The 19,506-nt window shown below is 57.8% G+C and overlaps 6 protein-coding genes across 6 annotated transcripts; 5 read left to right on the top strand and 1 right to left on the bottom strand.

The window, feature by feature from the left end:
- Positions 1 to 996: 996 nt before the first annotated feature.
- DCS_02731 (uncharacterized protein) lies at positions 997 to 1,956 on the top strand (the record flags this gene model as incomplete). The annotated part of the gene is made up of 1 exon (XM_040800057.1): positions 997 to 1,956. The coding sequence occupies one exon, from the start codon at positions 997 to 999 to the stop codon at positions 1,954 to 1,956; it is 960 nt and encodes a 319-aa protein (XP_040660940.1).
- Positions 1,957 to 3,458: 1,502 nt separating this feature from the next.
- Positions 3,459 to 5,223, top strand: DCS_02730 (vacuolar aspartyl aminopeptidase Lap4; the record flags this gene model as incomplete). The annotated part of the gene is made up of 2 exons (XM_040800056.1): positions 3,459 to 3,872; positions 3,949 to 5,223. 2 exons carry the CDS (start codon positions 3,459 to 3,461, stop codon positions 5,221 to 5,223), a joined length of 1,689 nt encoding a protein of 562 aa, XP_040660939.1.
- Positions 5,224 to 5,595: 372 nt separating this feature from the next.
- Positions 5,596 to 8,731, bottom strand: DCS_02729 (exs; the record flags this gene model as incomplete). Its single annotated transcript, XM_040800055.1, has 4 exons — positions 5,596 to 6,275; positions 6,341 to 6,635; positions 6,702 to 8,626; positions 8,692 to 8,731. The coding sequence occupies 4 exons, from the start codon at positions 8,729 to 8,731 to the stop codon at positions 5,596 to 5,598; spliced, it is 2,940 nt and encodes a 979-aa protein (XP_040660938.1).
- Positions 8,732 to 11,800: 3,069 nt separating this feature from the next.
- DCS_02728 (uncharacterized protein) lies at positions 11,801 to 12,250 on the top strand (the record flags this gene model as incomplete). Its single annotated transcript, XM_040800054.1, has 1 exon — positions 11,801 to 12,250. One exon carries the CDS (start codon positions 11,801 to 11,803, stop codon positions 12,248 to 12,250), a length of 450 nt encoding a protein of 149 aa, XP_040660937.1.
- A 2,732-nt stretch (positions 12,251 to 14,982) lies between these two features.
- DCS_02727 (uncharacterized protein) lies at positions 14,983 to 16,065 on the top strand (the record flags this gene model as incomplete). The annotated part of the gene is made up of 1 exon (XM_040800053.1): positions 14,983 to 16,065. The coding sequence occupies one exon, from the start codon at positions 14,983 to 14,985 to the stop codon at positions 16,063 to 16,065; it is 1,083 nt and encodes a 360-aa protein (XP_040660936.1).
- A 1,164-nt stretch (positions 16,066 to 17,229) lies between these two features.
- On the top strand, positions 17,230 to 19,339 carry DCS_02726 (Chromatin assembly factor 1 subunit A; the record flags this gene model as incomplete). The annotated part of the gene is made up of 2 exons (XM_040800052.1): positions 17,230 to 18,911; positions 18,958 to 19,339. 2 exons carry the CDS (start codon positions 17,230 to 17,232, stop codon positions 19,337 to 19,339), a joined length of 2,064 nt encoding a protein of 687 aa, XP_040660935.1.
- Positions 19,340 to 19,506: the final 167 nt, after the last annotated feature.

Below are 19,506 nucleotides of genomic sequence, written 5' to 3'. Positions count from 1 at the left end.
TTCTCAATCTGCGTCCGTAACAGATGATTGAGGGGAAGGCGGAGCGCCCAAGGTATGCACATGCGTGATGAAGAAGAGGCAAAGCGTCGCGGCTTTGGTGTATATCGCATTCAACGAGTGCTTCATTTCTCGGATGGCAAATTTCCGTCGTCACCCTTTGCAGCGTGGACAATTCGCGTCTTGAAGCGGTGGCGCAGCATGTCAAGACTTGGTACTGGCCAGGTTCCAGCTGGCCGTGGCAGGCATCGCCAACGAGACCGGTTAGAGCAAGGGAATGTGCAGAGTAGGACAATGGCAATTACGATGGCTACAACCATGTCGCACCACTTTCTGCCTCGTCGGCTGTCGACGCCGACGTAAAGAAGTCGACTGGGAGACAATGGGGCAGTGGATGACGAGAACGCTTAGGTGGAAGGGATGCATGTTGGCGAGTGCTTGGAGAGAACAGGAACAGGACATTGATGATTCGAAATATTGGCAAGAAACGCACCGTCGTCCCGGCTCAGGCGATGCATAGCGTACCACCTCCTTTCCCCTCCTTACCTTGTCGTCAGCAGCAGTGCTGTATTGCGGCATCGGTATATCTGCGTCGGCATGTCTGCATGTGCTAGAGGCGGCGGATATAAGGGGGTGTCGAGGTTAGTAGCCCATGGGCGCCGACGTTTATGAACCAGAGGCGACAGCCGTCTCAGCCCTCTGAGACGCCCGTGGGCCGCCGCTCAGTGCCTGTTGGTGACAGCGGTAAGCGGGTCCACTTCGCCTCTGGCTAGCGAGAGCACTAACTAGCTAGCCCAGCACGCGAAGCTCAGAAGAGCTGTGATGGCTGCTTGCATGCTGGGGTTGCGCTCAAGCAATTCGTAGGACCGCTGTCGGCGAACTGCCACATCGCTTCGGTCCCGCCGTCATCCCACCTCGCTAGCCAGGCGGGTCAGACATCTTGACATCATCACCATCGCGACGCCCCGCACCCACCAAGTGCCTTTTCTACGCGGTTGCATGACGGACGATATAAGGCGCCGTTTCGCCATTTCGCCCATCTTCGGCATCCATGTCCAACAAAACAGCATCGGCATTTTCGTTGAATTGCTCCATCCACTCTTGACCGCCCTTCACCGCCCGCTCGTCACCACTCTTTCACTGCCCTCACCACGCTCTTCACCCCCACCACGCTTTACACTTACACGACTCTCCCCCGAGCTCGCATCCCTCGGCCTCAACATCGCGCGCTGCACCGGCGCCATGCTTGCTTCGGCCCTTGCCTTTGGCCTCGCCGGCCTGGCCGCTGCCTCTCCCATCGGCGAGAGGGATAGCGTGGCCCACTATCCGGCGACGTCGCTGTCCAAAGGCTTCCACCTCGTCGTCAACGTCACCGACAGGTGCAAGGACTTTGACCCGCCCATCCACAACACATACATCACCAGCATCCACACGGGCGCCGGCCTCGCACTCGTCGGCAATGTTGCCGGACCTGGCACGGCACGCATCTTCTACCAAAACGCGACGTCGGAGCAGAGCAAGTCCGGTGACGGCACCGTCGTCACCGACAGCGGCACCCCCCCCTACCCTGCCGGTCTGAAGCTCGTCAAGGACGAGGCATCATCGACGCTGCGGACGGCCCATCTCGACGCCGGGCTCGGCACTCCCGGCATCGGCATCAGCAAGTTTCCAGAGCCGTACGCCTTCCTCACGCAGGAGACGTGGGTCGCCTGCAACGAGAGCCTGTCCTATTTCAGAGGCCAGCACTTTATCATCTTCAAGTCGGCCAAGACGACGGTGGGCAAGGATGGCACCGCTCACCGGAACATCCCCGAAGGCTGTGCTCCCGTCCGGCTGCTACCCGAGTGCACCGACCTCAACGCCCTCGCCGTAGGCTCCTACGCGAGCCACGCGTACGCATTGGAGGGCCGGTGCTACCAAGATGTCAAGTCCATAAAGTGGAGCGATTTCGGACCCTAGACGACGGGACGGAGACGGAGAGACGAGTCGAGTCGGGACAGGTCGGTATGGGACGACGGGAGGGGGAGGCCTGTCAAAAAGCAGACGGTCATGTACGATTTGGTGACGTTGGATCACAACGTTCAACTGATTCCTGGGATGACGGCGTTGGCGTAGCGTTTCGCTACGAAATGCTGACAGCAACGCAACGAAAGATGCAGCTTTGTTATTTCAGCTGCCACTCAGGCCTTCTCGCCGGCATTATCATTACTGTGCTGCCTGGTGGAAGACTCGGGCGCACGGATGCGAGTGCGGAGGGAGCAGGTCGCAGGACTGCGGGGGTCATTCTTCATTCTGTACGGAGTACCTCATCATGCTTTGCTTGTTTACGACTTTACTGCTCAACATGTCGAGTACTGTGCATGTGCAGCAGTCCGTACTCTGTAGATCCGGGCTATTCCAGCACCTATGGTAGGGTGCACAAGTACTAGATCTACACGGAGTCAAGTCTTGGTGATTGTACGTGTTGTGCGGCGTGGTCTTGTAGGTGGGTCTTGAACGATTGTTTCTGGCCTACTCCGTTGGAAGGTACTGTATTAAGTACTGTACGGAGTAGTCTAGCTGATGACCTCATTGTCGTGCACCTAGTATTGGTTGTGAGTACGGAGTACGGAGTACATTCTTTGTACTTGGGTGTAGCGAATCGTGCCGAGAAGCGAATCATCCCTTAAAACGGAGTACCACTCCATACTCCGCACTGTAGGGGCACCTGCAGTGGCTGCTGGAGTTTTAGTATCCCGTGCTGATCATGTGCTTGGGTAAGAGCACTATGGACTTTGACGGTTACGCTACAGAGGGTGCCAAACCACTGAACAGGTGCTCTGTACTCCGTACTGTACATGTGCTCCGTGCCCAGTATACTAGGTTAGTACCTATTAATTACATGATGCGTCCTTCATGCGTGCAAGTAAGGACTGTACTGTTGCTATACGGAGTACTATGGGGCAATTACACAGTACGGAGTACAGCCACAATTCATACCTAGTACCTAGAAAGTACTCAATACCAGCACTGATACTACCTGTACTTCAGTAGTTGTGCACACTGTACTGTACTTGCTTGGTACATGTACAGCACTATAGCTGTACTTCCAAAGTCTACGGAGTGTAATGTTACACCCGCCACAGGGTCCGGAATTCTGGCAGGCCCACTTGCTGATTGCGGCAAGTGCTGACCTCGGACCGGTGAGCCCGTTAGCAGTCTCAGCCACCTCGACGCACCAATAATAGCCGCCGTCGCTCGGCGTGCCTGATACCTCCTGCCCACCCGAGAACGGACGGTATCGGAACCAGTCACTCGTCGTAGCAACTTCACGATAATAATCACTCTTGTCCATCCTCTTCCGCTCCTTGCTCGTCTCCCATCTCTGCCCCCCCCTCCCACCAATTCAAGCAACTTCGGCACGAGCGTCCCTTCACCCTCACAATCTCACCGTCAATTGATTGGTTGCTCTGCCCGTCATCATGACGAAGCGTACGCCGAACCAAGCGAGCGCCATGTCCTCAGAGTTTCCCCTGAACTATCAGTGGACGACGACACCGATTCCAGCGTCGGCTCCCCACCCCGCCTCGATGCATGCCGCCGCCGTCGCCGCTCCTGGACCTGCGTCCGAGACTGCGTTTGCCATGCGAACGAGAAGCCTCTTCGGAGCCGACGTGGACGGTCGTGTGCCGACGGACAACCGCCCCTGTGGCAGCTGTCTCGCCAGGCTCCCGCCAAGCGAGCCCCAGCAAGCTCCCGGCCGAAGCGGCCACGCCGTTGCCTGCAAACCCGAGGCCTTCACCAAGCCTTTCTGCGACTTTCTGCAGGAGAACCCGACCGTGTTCCATACGGTCGATTACTTCAAACGAATGTTGAACCAGTGTGGCTTCCACGAGGTATCATCCCCCCCCGTCCCCCGCCTCGGCCTTGGCCGACCTCTGCCTCGGCCGTACCTCGAGCTGACCTCGACAGCTTCCTGCCCGTGACTCCTGGTCGGGCAGGATCCATGCCGGTGGCAAGTACTGGGTCACGCGCAACGGCAGCTCCCTCATCGCGTTCACCGTCGGCAAAGCCTACAAGCCCGGCAGCGGTGTGGGGATGATTGGAGGCCACATCGACGCCCTGACGGCGCACCTCAAGCCCATCAGCACCAAGCCCACCAAGGCCGGCTACCTCCAGCTCGGCGTCGCTCCCTACGCCGGCGGCTTGAACCAGACTTGGTGGGACCGCGACCTGAGCATCGGCGGCCGCGTCGTCCTCCGCGATGCCGACTCCGGCAAGACCACGACGAGGCTCGTCAAGGTCGATTGGCCCATTGCCAAGATTCCCACGCTCGCGCCCCATTTCGGCCTCGGCATGTTCGGCCAGAACAACAAGGAGACGCAGGCGGTGCCCGTCATCGGCCTCGAGAGCGCCTCCGACGACGAGGTCCTCGGCCCCGTCGGCTCCTTCGTCAACACCCAGCCCCCGCGACTCGTCAAGCTCATCTCCCGCCAGCTCGGCATCAGCGAATACAGCTCCATAGTCAACTGGGAGCTTGAGCTGTACGACAGCCAGCCCGCTCAGACGTGCGGCATCGACAGGGAGTTCATCACCGCCGGCCGCATCGACGACAAGCTCTGCTCCTGGTCCGCCATGATGGGCCTCCTCACCGCCAACCACGATGGCCCTTCCGACAGCTACATCAAGCTCGTCGCCCTCTTCGACGACGAGGAGATTGGCTCCCTCGTCCGTCAGGGCGCCCGGAGCAATTTCCTACCTCTCGTCGTCGAGCGCGCCGTCGAGGCCCTCAACCCGTCCACCTTTGGCCCTGGCCTCGTCGGCCAGACGTACGCCCGCTCATTCCTGCTCAGCGCCGACGTCACCCACGCCGGCAACCCCAACTTTCTCGAGAGCTACCTCGATCAGCACGTGCCCAAGCTCAACGTGGGCATCGCCATCTGCAGCGACTCCAACGGCCACATGACGACCGATGCCGTCTCCACCGCCATCCTCCGACGCGTCGCCGACCTGTGCGGCGCCCGCACCCAGGACTTCCAGATCCGCAACGACTCTCGCAGCGGCGGAACCATCGGCCCCACCCTATCCAGCCTCATGGGCGTCAGGGCCGCCGACGCCGGCCTGCCCCAGCTGAGCATGCATTCCGTTCGTGCCACGACGGGTGCCCTGGATCCCGGCCTCGGCGTCCACTTCTTCAAGGGCTTCCTGGACTTTTGGGAGCAAGTTGACGGCGAGTGGGAGCACTAGACAAGCCGTGGCTAGAGCAGAACCAGACGACTGCTCGGTGCCTGCCTGTCGGTCGCAGGCGCTTGGCCAGAGCCAGGGTCCCCTGCGTGCACATTAGAGGCCGGTGGGCGGCCGCAGCATCAGGCAAAATGTACATATATGCATCGCGGCCTCTTGATGGGCAAATCTTGGAGCAGGCAAAAATTTGAGTCATTATATGCATTCGGCTTCTGGCATCGCTAGAGCCTCCTTCCTTGAACTTTGATTACATTAAGGGCCTCTATACGCAGGCGCACACGCGGCGTTCATTAGTTTTGCACATTACATCATGTTCCATTACGTTCATTGGACTCAAATCAACACTACTCGCCACCATGACGCAGCTCGCGCGACTCACTCCATGAGCGATGCGGCCTCCTCTTCATCATCGTCGTCGTCGTCGTTTTCGTCGTCGTCGTCGTCATCGTCATCATCGCTCTGGTCGTTGTCTACCGCCTCCTCATCAACGACATTCTGGTCAGCGGCCTTGCGTCTCTTCTGAAAGTCCTGCCTGTGGGCCTCGGCGAGAATCTTGGAAAAGGTCCGGGTCGTGCTGGCTTCGGCCCGCCGTCGGAGACCTTCGCTAGGCCTGGCGACGGTGGTGGTGCTGGCAGTGGAGGCAACGGGACCGGCAGGGGCAGACACCCCGAGCTCCGCGTCGTCGTGGCCGACCATCACGGGGCCATCATCGGTGCTGGCGCGGTCCATGAGCGGCTCGATGAGGTAGGGCAACGGGACTTCGCGTGAGGCCTTGTACTGGGCCACGTTGGCGCAGTGTTCGTTCTCGACCCGGAAGAGGGCCCACATGCCTCGTCGCGAAATCTCGAGGAGAGCGACGACAAAGGATATTGTGGTCGAATGCTGGGCGTTGTGAGTAAAGATGGCGTAAAAGATCCAGGCGAAGCGCAGCAACGGATCGACCACCATGATGGCGTAGTAGGGCCAGCGACGCTTGAGCGCCAGAATGTCGCGTAGGAGGGCGTGGCGAGAGTGGGCTTGCAGGAGCGAAAAGTCCATGAACAGATCCCATATCGCTGTTCCCGGTTAGAGCACTGCTAGGATCCGAGACCAGAACAGGGGGGGGTTCGTCGTTACGTACAGACGTATATGCTCGTGATGAGGGACGAGGTGATGTACAGCGCGAGGTTGGTGGTGCTGCCGTCGATGCGGTACAGCGAGAGCATCATGAACGAGACAATCGTCATGGTATATTTTCCGCCGTTGACGAGGTGCGGGAACACGTTGGCCGTGTCTCGGTATCGTCGCAGACATTGGAGAAAACGCCAGATGGGAGGCAGCGTCGTGAGAAAGCCAAGAAGGCGCGAGTGGTTCGAGTTGCACTTGGCCGGATCGTCCCATCGGTTGGCGTATAGACAGAAGAAGAGTTCGATGTTCTGCCAAGCGTCAGCTCACATGGCACCCCCGCAGCATGTGACAGCACAGCAGGGCAAGCAACGTACGGCCATGCAGTACGTGAGAGAGCAATACATGTCCCCGAGGAAGAAGTCGCGAAACTCGACCGGATATATGCCAGCCAGCAGCAGGCGCCACTGGTCGATGGTCAGCCAAGGTGGGAAAGGGGGCGAGGGAGAGAGTCGCACATGGGCATAGACAAACCACTGCCGACTCTTGTGCACCAGCACGGGCGCGGGAAGGAATATGATGCCGAGGGTGATGGCAATCAAGACGACGGGGTAGTAGAGGTACATCCAGCCTGCGCCGAATCTGCTAAAGTTGATCCAGAAGAACAGGCCAAAGAGGAAGAGGAAGAAACTGGGAAACTGGGCCAATCGTCGCCAGTCGATGTGACTTCGCATGTCGAACTCGAAGATGAAGGGATAGTTGACCTTGTTCCTCGTCCAGACGAAGCAGTCGATGCAGAAGAGCGAGAACAGCAGCAGCATGAGAAAGTAGCCGGCGTATATTTGGAGCAGGAAGCTCGTGTCCTGGCGGATCTGGGCGTCGTCGTCGAGCAGCAATCGAGAGGCGCAGACGAGGCCTTGGATGCTCAGGACCACGCCGGTGCCGATGAGGAAGCCGTTGACAAAGGAGCTCCCCGATTCGTCCGTCGACTTCCTCGCCATGGCGCGCAGCTTGCCGACGGCGAGCTTGTGGTTGCCCCGCTCAAAGTAGCGGCCGTAGAGGTCCTCGACGGCTTTCAAGTGTCCGTCGAGCACATCGCTGTTGACGAACCAGGCCTTGTTGACCTTTTCGTTCATGTATCGCAGGGGCGGCCGGGCGTTGGCCGCCTTGTCAAACTTCTTGTTGATCTTCCGGAAGGCGGTGCGGTTGAGGAGGGCGTACGACTTGAGGAGCTCGAGGCTGCGGTAAAACTCCTGCAGGGCAAGCTTCAGCTTTCGCTTGGCGGTCCGGTAGGAGACTTCGTCGTCGGCCGGGCGGCGGCTGTAGTCGCGCATGTTGGTCTCGGCCGAGGCGCGGGCGGCGAGACGCGGCGTCTGGGGCATGCTGCGGAGGGCCCTGGAGTTGGGCCCGGGCGGGAAGATTTTGGCCTTGATCGGCCGAACCCATCCGTTGGCCTTGTCGTGGCCGTTCTCGGCGGCGGTGCCGTTGCGGTTCTTGCGGGCGTCGTGCTTGTCCGTCATTTCTTGAATCCGCCTGTTGCGCATCTCGTGGAGCTGCTCGCGCAGGACGACGAGACGCTGGCCGGCCTGCTCCTCCTTGAGCCTGTAGAAGGCCTCTACCTTCTCCAGCTCGGCGTCCATGAAGTCGTAAAAGTCGCGCTCTCGCTCGCGGACGAGATCGGAGTGCGAGGCTCCGCCATCGGTGGCCCTCGAGAGGATGCGGCGGAGCTGGGAGGAGGATTCCGAACGGGCTCCCACCGTTTGCTTCCTCGGAACGGTCCTCGACCTCGTCAGCTCGGCGGTGTGGGAGACGGCCGAGGTGGCGTTGACGGCGGTGAGGGATGATCTCCTGTTCTTCGGCCCAAAGATGCCCACGTTCCTTTGCGACGCATCCGTGGGGTTGGACGGCACGCGCAAGGCCGGAGCGGGAAGCTCAAACTCGTGCTCGCCATCGGCCTGCGTCTCGGGGCTTTGCGAAAATGGAGTCGGCACGAAGCTGCCGTACTGAACATCCTTGCCGCTGCCCGTCAAGAGGTCATGCTCGGCCTCATCATCCTCGCCCGCTCGCTCGTCGTCCCGCTCGCTGCCCGTGACATGCAACGCCGGGATCGGCGCCGGCTGGACGGAGGGAGGCGGCGCACGACCGGGGATGGGTGTGCTCTTCGAAGGAACGTCTGCCGATCTCGGCCGGAGCTGCGAGGGTGTTCCCTTGACGACTGCGCGAGGCGTGCGGTTGATGGCCCTCGACACCGCCTTGACGTGCTTCTTGCCGAGCTTGTAGTTGAGGTACTTGATGCGCCATTCTGCAACGGGCGGGGCGAACCTGTCAGCGCACGTGGAGTTGAGACATGTCTTCGTCAGAACATACCAGGCACGGCATCGTGCTCCAACTCCTTGGCAAACTTCATCCTCGACCGGACCCCGTCCTGGTTTGCGACACAGGCTCGAGGACGGAGCCGATTCAGTCTCGGGCAGGAAGCGTGCAGTCAATCAGCCGCAAGAGCTCAGCCTCGTGACTTTGTGTCGCAACGACGGCTCCAGATCGCTCTATTCGCATACACCTGCAAGGATGTCCTTGTCTCGGCAATTGTTGTTTTCCTGTGATTCATTAATTTTTTTTGTCTCTTGGCAGGCATGCGCTAACCAAACAAGGAAACATGGCGTGGCGCCTCGCGGTACTTTTATGGTGCAAGTACGTATTGTTATTGTGCTTGTGCTTACTCGAACTTACTGTATAGTTCACAAAGTACAGTACAACACATAAGTAAGTACAGTACAGTACTTAAGTACTTGAACATTTACTTACAAACAGGGCGGGATGTGTACTTGTACACTTATGTAGGTGTACGGAGTACTTGTTCTTGGACTCATAGGCGTCCGACAGGGCAAACATAAGTATAAGGTGTGGCGCTCCAATCCTCCTTCGGCAATCGACGGCCTAGTTCAAGGCGCTTCGATCCTTGCGTCTACAGTACTGTAGGTACATAAGTAAGTACTGCACATGCAAGTACACAAGTAATGTAAGTGTGCTCTGTACTTGTAAATACAAGCACATTTACGGAGTACTCCGTACACCTACGGAGAATTACTGCATGCTGTACTCTGTACAACTACAAGTATTTATATTATTATACATACAATTTATTGCTTTCAGGAAGCACATGTAAGCGTACTGTAAGCACATGTAAGTACGGAGTACAGTAGGTGTATTGCACCTAGTACACCTGTGCCTTGCATGGAGTACGGAGTATCCAAATACACGTACTTGAGTACACGCAACGAAGGAGTGCAAGATATTATTGCTCGGTAAGGCGTCGAGGCCGCGCGGCCGCCCCGGCTGGCCGCCCCGGACCGCTGAAAATTCTCAACGAGCGCTCCCCCATAGGTACGAATGCACCGTACATGTGCTGTAAGTACAATTAGTAGGATTGTCATTACAAGTACAGTACTTGAATACTGTAAGTAAGTACATGTCCAAAAACGAGCCGGTTGAGAAATAAAACCACTCCATCGTGGTAATAATACCACAACCAACTTTAGACAGAACTGGTCGCTCGCAATGGAGCCGACAGGCAACCGTGCTTGGGTCGGTGGGTAATACTCGCAACCACCTTTGGTCAGCCACCGTGCACCTTCAAGTGCGTGTCCTTTAGGCTGACTGGTAGTTGCCAGGGCTCGACGGTGCGAAACTACAGAACGAAGCTGGCCAGCCATTGTGAGAGGCAACAAACGACTCTGGTTGGTGTCAAAGCAGATCTAGAAACGCACGTGGCAAATCCAACGAGGAATTGAGCAAGCGGAGTTGAACACAAAAGCCAACGAAAGCACTCTAACTTCTGTAGTTGTATTTATATTTACATGTATTAAGTAGTTGCTCTGTACGTACTTACAGTAAGTAGGTAGTGCTCCGTGCAGCACTGCAGAGTATTCATAACAATCGTACGGAGTGCAAGCAAGTACGGAGTACAGTATACTTGCTTAGTTGTACAACGTAGTTGGGTGTACTGTATATTATGGAGTACATGCACAAGTACTTAAGTATACACCTACAAGTGCACCTACTTACATGTACAGTACATGTAATACTTGTACAGCTCGAAAGAACAGGCGTTCATGCAATTACATAAAGGTTACGTACAAGTAGGTGTACTTAAGTACAGCTTGTGCAATATATGTACTTTATACGTAATCAAGTACTTACAGCTATGCATATACAATAGGTGTACAGTAAGTACGGAGTATAACTACATAGTTGTAAGCCCATGTCCTCAAGTACAGAAATTATACTCCGTAGTTGTACTTGTACTTACTTAATTATACTTAGTACAGCATCCGTTCGGTACGAAAACACGAGTGATCCTGGTACCCACGCCAAGACCCATCGGTCGACACATTGAGATTGAAGTTTCCACTCGGAGTATTGCCGGTATTGAAGTACCGAGTCTTGTGCGGAAGCACATGCATGTACTTACTGTACATGTACTTGAACGTATAAGTACTCCGTACAATGTACGGAATGCATCCAAGTGCGTTCAAGAAGCAAGTGCCGTGCGGAGTAATAATGCTTGCAGTTGCTTACTCTGACACCAACGGAGCAATACAGTACGTATACATGTGTGAACATGTTCAACTACAGTACTCCGTACTCCGTACATGTACCGAATAATACTCCGTAGTAAATATAAGCAATACAAGTACTTAAGTACTGTACTGTAATACTCCGTAGGTACTCCGTACCTAAGTGTTAGTACACAATCAAAATCGGGATCTGGCCTTCATACCGCACATGACGTATATTACCATGTACTCCGTACGGAGTACATGTATACTTTTAAGTAACAAAAATACCAGGGGTACTTAAATTAGTAGTGTGACCATGAAAGAGTACTTACAGATACTCTACTGTACAGTCATACAAGTAGTCTGCCATTGCACACACAGTAATACTTGTACTTGCATGCAAGTAAGTACTGTACTGTACTGTACTGTACTGTACTGTACTGTACTGTACTGTACTGTACTTGGGTGTATACATGTACTTGTAGCGTACCGTACTTACTTCTGTACTTGCCTTCCTACCTGGACTACTAGTAGGTTAGTAGGTACTGACGCTAGGGCACCAGGGCGCTGTGCAAGTACTTACTAACTGTTCATTGGTGCACTGGACTGTACTCCGTCGAAGTGCTTGCAGCAGCGTTGATACTATTTGCTGCTCACTTTTGGTACTACGACTCCTCCGTGGTAGTCCTCCCAACGGCCATCGTCTAAAACTCTTGGAAGGAATCCTGTGAGTAAGAACGGAGTAAGAGAATGTTGAAACAATTTGCGTCGTAGCAATACTCGGTAGTTATATATGGACTCCGAACAGTGCTTGTAGATGAGTATGTACGGGTACGGTACGGGGTCCAGTGCACAGCAATGGCACGTGCACAAGTACTTGCTTGTACGGGCGAACGATGCTCCAAGCCAAGTATATCATGGACAAGTTCCCAAGCGACGGCCAAGGCCACGGTCGCACCCACGCCCGTGCCATTCGACCACAGAATCTACCTTCCCACAAGCAAAGGAGAGTTCACGGCACAATGAAGAGCAACGCCTTCACCCTGCTCACCACAGCTCTGATGGCGTGGCCTGGCCAATGTGAAGCCGCGAGGAGCGTTCCGGGTTGGCCCGTCTGCGACTGGATTGCGACCCCACGTTTGAAGCTGGACAAGAGCACAAAGCAATGCGACACACTTTGCTCCAGGACGGGGCAAAACGATGGCGGCACTTGCGTCAACTTGAAGGTCTATCGGGTGGACAATATTATTCGACGAATCGCGGGCGACTGCCAATGCTACAACGGCACGCGTCTTCACCGTTATTACATAGACTGGAGCAAGGCGCAATACATGGACGTGACGACGAACGGTGGGGAGCAACGGTAGTTGTCCGTACTTTTCTCCCGCAACGCAGACTGGCATCGGCGTCACCACCCAAAGCGACAGTCGGGCGCGGGAGAGGCAGGCAGGGAGGGGCAAGCGGACAAACGACGTCGTTGGTCGCAGGAATAGGAGCGCTTCCGGCTCCGACGAGCTACGCGGCGGCAATGATGCAATACTCTACAGGACATAATCATTGAACCTGTCCCGAGGCTGGGTTTCCGTTTTGCGAGGGCTGTTGGGGCAACCAAGCGACGAATCGGCTTTGCAGCATTCTGTTCAGACAGTGCGAGCTCCATCGAGTCCCTGTTCAGACAGTGGAAGCAGCAGAACCCAAAACGCTGCGGTCGGTACACCGGGGCCGATTTGCCGTACCATGGTCATGAGTGGGTGTAGATACTAGTAGGTAGTTGTACGTAGGCAAAGTACGGAGCACACAAAGTACTGTGAGCATACCTGAAACTTGGCACCACACGTCCTGCACATGCACAGTGCGTACTGTAACATGTATGCGGACGATGCGCGCACGGCAAAGCGACCAGCAGCCTGTTCGAGCGCTGTTGACGTATTATTCCCCGGGCGCCCAGCGCCAACAATGTCGGGCCCAACCAAACCGCACCGATAATTAATACTCTTTCTCCGTGTCCGTACTTGCTATGTACAATACGTACGTTTACATGCCACCCACACCCAAGTGCATGCGCAGCACAATCTATTCAACACAAAGCTGGGACCGAGTTCTTCACGCTCGGTGCGGTGCGGCCTGTACGCAGGCTGCCAGGAGGAAACCGAGGAGCATCATTTCATTTCACACCACATCATGTCCCGTAGCGCACGCGCATGCACCCTCGTCGAGAATTGCTCCTCTACATGGGTCCTCGCAGCGGTCATAACGAGTATGCGTGCTTGGTCCGTCCGCGCCGGCCCTTGCCCCTTTGTCTTGGATCTTTGTGATTCTCACGGACAGTTCGACCCGGCACACTCTGCAATGGTCGACACCTGGACTCCGTAGGCGCACACGGGAGCGTAGCAGATCCCAAGGTGCTGCCGCATTGTGGTGATTCGCGGGCCCTATGGTACTGTAGCGTAGCAGATCCCAAGTCGCCGTCGCTGTACATATGGTCAGAACAGTAATGGTCACAGGCTGCTACGGTACCATGGCGTAGCACTAGCAATTGCTCGGCAGCTCGCCCTCGGTCAGCCGACAAACTTCGCTGCAACCGGCGGGCCAGGCTGGAACGCATCCTCACTCGCGGCTCTCCGCAACGGCATACACGTGCACAGCACAGTCCATGTGCGAACCAATGTTTCAAAGTCGGCCGAAACAGCAATTGCACAGTCGTGAGCACGTGCATCGGATGCGCATGGGCAAAGTGCGCCGCACCATCCAGCATAGTCATCGCCGGCACCGTCGCCGCGGCAGCCGTCTCCAACCAGCTTACCTACTCAACGCCGCCGTCAGCATCGTTCTCGTCGGCGTCCTGCTGCCTCCTCCCCCTCCGCCGTCTGGCGCCTGCGCTAGGCCGGCCGTGCTGTTGGTTGACGGGCTGCAATCGCCGCATCGCCTGAAGGTGGCTGCGTCGCGACCCTCGGAGGAGTCCGCCCTACGCCCACGGCGGCTGATGCAGACAGCCAGCCGGCCAGGGACATGTCTCACCATCACCCATCAGGTATCTGTAGCGGCTCTAGGGAATCTATCCATCCATCCAGCGGACATGCATGCAAGTAAGTAAGTACTCCGTGCTCCGTACTAACTGTAAGTACAGTACAGTAATACTCCGTACTGCAGTTGTACTCCGCAACGCTCCGTACTCCGTAATTACCCCCCGAGTACTTGTTCCGCGGAGCCGTCGTTGCCAGGTACGAGCTGCTACATGGGAGCGTCGGTGCCACTTCTTGGCTTGTTCACGGCTGTTAGCCTACGAGTACTCCACCGCACTGCCGTGCGGGACGTCTACCACGAACCGAACATTCGTCCCCTGTTTCCTCTTTGTTGTTCCTGGGGGTCCTACGCCCTGCAGACAAGGACAAGTACCAGCTACATGTACCGTGCACCAGAGTGCCAGTAGCTGCAAGGTTCCGAGTACTGTACTGTACATGAACAGGTACAGTACATGTAATGTACTCCGCAGGTACTGCAACTTTTCGCCTTCGTCTCGTCTCTCGACTGAAATCCCCCCCAACCTTTCTGCCGATTTCCTACACCCCACCTGCCAGCCGCAGCTGCCTTCACCTCGAGCCTCGTTCTCTCCCCTTCTCTCCCCTTCTCTTCCACCCAACTGCCATCGCAGCGGCGGCACATCCTCATTTACCCTGTCCACGGCGGCCGCCGCCACTTCAGGACGACGTTGTCAGCTCTTCGCCTGCGCTCCCGCCCTGCCGCACGCCCGCCGGCCTCTCATGTGAGCGCCTCGCATCCGCTCGCCCTGGGCCCCGAAGTGGATCGAGCTTGCATTCCCCGACGACTCTCCCGCGTTCCCTGCCCCCCAAGACTGGCGGCGACGACGACGACTGACCGACTGACCGACCGACGACCGACCGTAGGGCGCTCGCGCTCTCGTGCTCATTCGTGCACACGCACGGGTACCGCCGCTGTACATGTACCTGTCCGCCGACGCGTATAGGGGTACCAGCACCTGCTCGCGCGAGCCGGGAGCGACGGCAGATTGTCAATAAAAGCCTCGCCGTCGCCGAAGCCGACGACGGCGCCCGCGCCCCTACCGCACGACGCCACGGCCATGCTCGAGCCGCACGCGAGAAGCAGGCCCTTTGAGCAGTCGGCCGCCGTCTACGGCCATTCGCGCTCGCGGACGACGTCGTCCACGCTCTTCCCCAACCAGGACCAGGTCGCCGGCCAAATGTCCCTTCACGTCGCCTCCTCCTCCTCCCAGCCCGGCCTGGCGATATCGCAATCCCGCCGCTCGCCGTCGGTCAACACCTTCAGCACCACCTCGACCATGCCCCCTCCAGCCGCCTACCGCGTCTCGTCGACGACGGACCTGAGCCGGTCCGTCTCGGCCCGCTCCGCCGGCACCACCTGTCCGCCCAGCGGCTACGTCGCCCTCCTGCGAAAGCAAAAGGCGACGGTCTGGTGCGACCGGGCCCAGTACGAAGACCCCCGCATCGTCGCCCAGCAGCGGGCGGCGAGGAAGCGTGCGAACCTCGAGGTCGTCGCCGGCGCCGCCGCTGCCACCCACGCGGCGAGCCGAACGAACACGGGCATCAGCGCCACCGGCAAGGTGGCGGCCAAGATCCGCCATCACGGGAAGACGCCCGTCGTCGGCTACGCGCCTGGCGAGAACCACGTCGGCGTCGGAGGCGTGCCCATGCGCCTCAGCGCCACCGAGGTCGAGGGCGAGACGAGCGACGAGGACGACGGCCCGACGGCGCCTCGCATCCATCATCGCAGGACCGGCAGCAGCGGCCGGAGCAGCACCGGCAGCGGCCGCAGGGGACTCTCCTACCGCACCTCCAACGGCCCGGGCACCCAGCTCGGCCAGCGCTGGAGCGCCGGCGACGCCCCCGCCGCCGAGCAGTCGGAGAGCCCCGTCGGCCGCCGGTCGGAGGAGCCCTCGCGGCCGCTCGACGACGCCGCCAGCGGCAAGGCCCGAAGCTCGAGGAGCGGAAGCAGCGCCGAGCGGGCCGACAACGTCGGCGAGCTCGGCAGCCCGCCTCGCCTCGCCAGCAAATCGCTCATGTACTCGGCCCTGACGCGCGAGAAGAGCGTCAAGTCTGCCGACGAGCTGAAGCGGCGCGGCAGCGTCGACGAGCGGACGGCAACCCTCACCTCTGGCCGCCTCTTCATCGCCAACCCGGACTGAGAGAGGGGTGAGGTGCTGGAAGCACATGCTCTCACGACGGTCGCATCCTGCTCCATCTTCGTCACTGCCACGTTCAGCCAGCTCGTTTCTTGTTTAACTCTTCGCACGCCTCATCTTGCATTCACGGGCGTTGGGGCATGGGAAAATGGCTTGCATGAACGACGGTCACTCTTGAGTCTCGACATCAACACCCTCCCTCCTCTTTGCTGCACCGAGCCTCTTTTTTCGTCCGCCCACGGCGGCCAATGGTACACTTCGGATCCAACCACACTGTGGACGTCCTATCCGGGGCGACCACACCGTCGGCAGTAGGTTAGATACCAATACAAGCGGCACTGGCCCTGAAACCAGCGGTCCCTCTTTGCGTTGACGCTTTGACCTGGCACGAGACCTTGACAGGCTGGTCATTGCATAGTATCTGCCCGGCCGCACAGCGATCGCTGCCCCCAACTCTCCTCTGCTCCATTCCATCTATACTCTGTCGTATCGTTCCATGGTGTCCGTGCATCGTTCCCAATGCCCTACAAGTGTTTATTTATGCAGCATGACAATGACTCTATGCTGCATCGATGGCGAGCACTTGGGTCCGGCTCCTCGTTGGGGAGAGATGGCGGCAACGACCTTTTGGCGTCCGCTTGTTTGCCGAAATACGCATGCGAGAATCAATAGCCCGACTGCAGACGTCGATTTGACGAAGCCAAGGAGACGGAGGTCCTTGCCGAATGGAACCAAGCAGTTGGCATCCTCCTCGGAGAGGTATTATTACTTGGTTGATCGGACTCAGCACGAGTACTATCCACATCTACACTTGGGTACTCGAACAATGCACCTCGTGCCCTGTGAGAAAGGCGTACGGTATCAGAATAGTAGGATTACTGTATCAATGTTATAACAGCCTTCACAGAGTACGTCTTCCCGGGTACTCTATTCTTTGCACTTTGCACAGTCCGGTAATGGCCCCGTGACAGCCGTGCGAAACACTTCCGGGCTTTAGCCGCCACCGCCAGGGCACGCGTTACCCTTCTAATGAACTGTCGCCAAAGTCACGCGGTAGCGCGTTTGCTAGTGCAAGTGCAAAGTAAGTACTTACTGCAGAGCAGGCAGGCATCCACGCCACCACTCCCTACGAGGACTCTGGCCATCGCCATTTCCATATTGTACCGAATGCTGGTGCCTACAACTGCAACAGTCATCGCGACGCACGATTTCCGACGGTCCTCCAGAACGAGACAGCCATCACTTTTTCCCCAGGCGGGCCGACCGATTGATGCCATTTTATCGACCTCTCCTCTAACACTACTCGACGAATCCGCACCGGGTGTATTCCGTACGCACAATCGTGTTCCACCTCGAGGCGCTGCAAATGGTTCACGTCATTTCCTGCCTTCCACCGCTCTCGTCTTCTCGACTTCATCATATCCACGGCCCGTACGAAAGACTCATCGCAAGTTCAAGCCCCTGATGCCTCTGTTCCAGATGGACCCGAACATACAGGAGTCGGAATCCGCAGGGCGGAAGCGCTCCCATGACGAGTACGCCGGCGAATCAATGGAACAGCAGAATGCTTCCGAACCGAAGAAGCCCACCTGCGACATAATAGCACCGTCCGATTCACCCCTCCTCGCCGACGAGGGGAGGGTTTCTCCCGCAGACAAGGACCCTGCAGGACCATCCGCCGGAAGCAACCGATCAGCCTCGCCCCGGGGTGCCGTGGAGGCCGCGTGCACGTTGCAGTCAACAGAAGCACCTAAACCTGCCGTCAAGCGGAAGAAGCTGACGGCGAGCGAAAAGGACGCCGAAGCGGCAGCGAAGAAGCGGGAGCAGGAGGAGCGGACGGCGAAGCGAGAGGCGGACAAGGCCGCTCGAGCCAAGGAAAAGGCCATCAAGGAAGCGGAGAAGGTGGCCAGAGCAAGGGAGCGCGAGGAGAAGCGCAGGGTCAGGGAGGAAGCGGACAAGCTCAAGGCCGAGAAGAAGCGAAAGGGGCTGGAGGAGCAGAAGCAACAGGAGGAGAAGAGGAAGCGGGCGCAGCCGAAGCTGTCGAGCTTTTTCAAGCAACCACAGCCGCTCGCTCTGAAGAAGAAGACGCCCGAACGCGAGCCCACGACCGAATACGACAGGCGCTTCAAGGCCTTTCACCTCAGCGCCAACACGCGGTGGACGAATGCCAGCGTGCAGATGGATGAGGAAACGAGAGCGGCCAAGTGTCGTGTCCTTGACGAGTACCTCAACGGCCAGCGAGAACGGGAGAGGACGGCGTTCGACGCCGTTGAGCTCCTCTGCCTGGCGACGAAACCGCAGGCTCGAGGCCGGCTACACCATCCTGTGCGCCACATCATGGAGAGCGCGTACAGGGAAGCGGAGAAGAGCAAAAAGGGCGGAAAGCCGGCCAAGAATGCGCTGGAGCAGGCTCGGGAGAAGCTTGCGACGGTACCGATGAAGATGATTGCCTTTTCGCAGGATGTCCGACCGCCATACCTCGGAACGGTGACGTTCAAGACGTTTGCCATTGGAAGCGGAAACATGCGGAGGCTGGCGCGAAACTCGGCTCGCCGACGGCTGCCTCTGAATTATGACTACGATTCGGAGGCCGAGTGGCAGGATGACGAAGGCGAAGATGTCGATGTCGACGACGACGACGGGGAGGAGCTCGAGGACGAAGACGACATGGATGGCTTTCTCGACGATTCCGACGATGCCGGACTCGCGAAGCGCGTCTTTGTGAATTCGATGGAGCCCGAAATCACGGGCATCTGTTTCGAGGATGACCTCTGGCTCGTTCGAAACCAGAGAGTGCACGAGCACAGGATGGAGTTCCTTCACGGCAAGCACACGACCCCCTCTACCATGTGACATGGACGACGCTGACTTGAATCTAGCCGCTCTCCGGCCCAGCTGGGGCATCGATCCTTGGTCCGGCCAGTACTGGGAAACGGAGCAGACGGGCAAGCCGGTCAAGGTCGCCGCCGCCGCGGAAGCGGCGGTCAAGATGGCGCCTCCGCCAGCACCATGCAACGCATTTGCAACCCTCGGCGCAAAGACCGGGCCGGCCGCCGGCGCGAAGCTCGTCAAGTCGGAGCTCATGGACGATGTGAAGCGCGCGATACTCAACAACAAGGCGCTGTCCAAAGTAGGCATCATCGACTTTATCTTTCACCAATTCCGAGACAACGTCTCGCGTGCCGAGGTGAAGAACACGATCGAACTGGTTGCCGAGAAGACAGGGTCAGGCCGGAGCAAGGAGTGGACTCTGCGACCTGGACACGAAGTCGTTTGAGAAGGGGGACAGCAGGTGGGAGGCCAGGCCGCCGGTGATGAGTGCACGTTGGAAGGAATTTTTTAGCGTTGGCGATTCGGCGTTTTTTTCTGGCTGGCTTGATTTTGTAGCTTCGGCGCCGATGAGAAGCTCCATCCACATGGCCAGCTCCAGCACCTGGCCATGAT

Source organism: Drechmeria coniospora, chromosome 01 (genome assembly GCF_001625195.1).
Source record: "Drechmeria coniospora strain ARSEF 6962 chromosome 01, whole genome shotgun sequence".
NCBI lineage: Eukaryota > Fungi > Ascomycota > Sordariomycetes > Hypocreales > Ophiocordycipitaceae > Drechmeria > Drechmeria coniospora.
The sequence above is the reverse complement of the archived record's forward strand: the minus strand, read 5'-3'. Positions and strand labels throughout refer to the sequence as shown.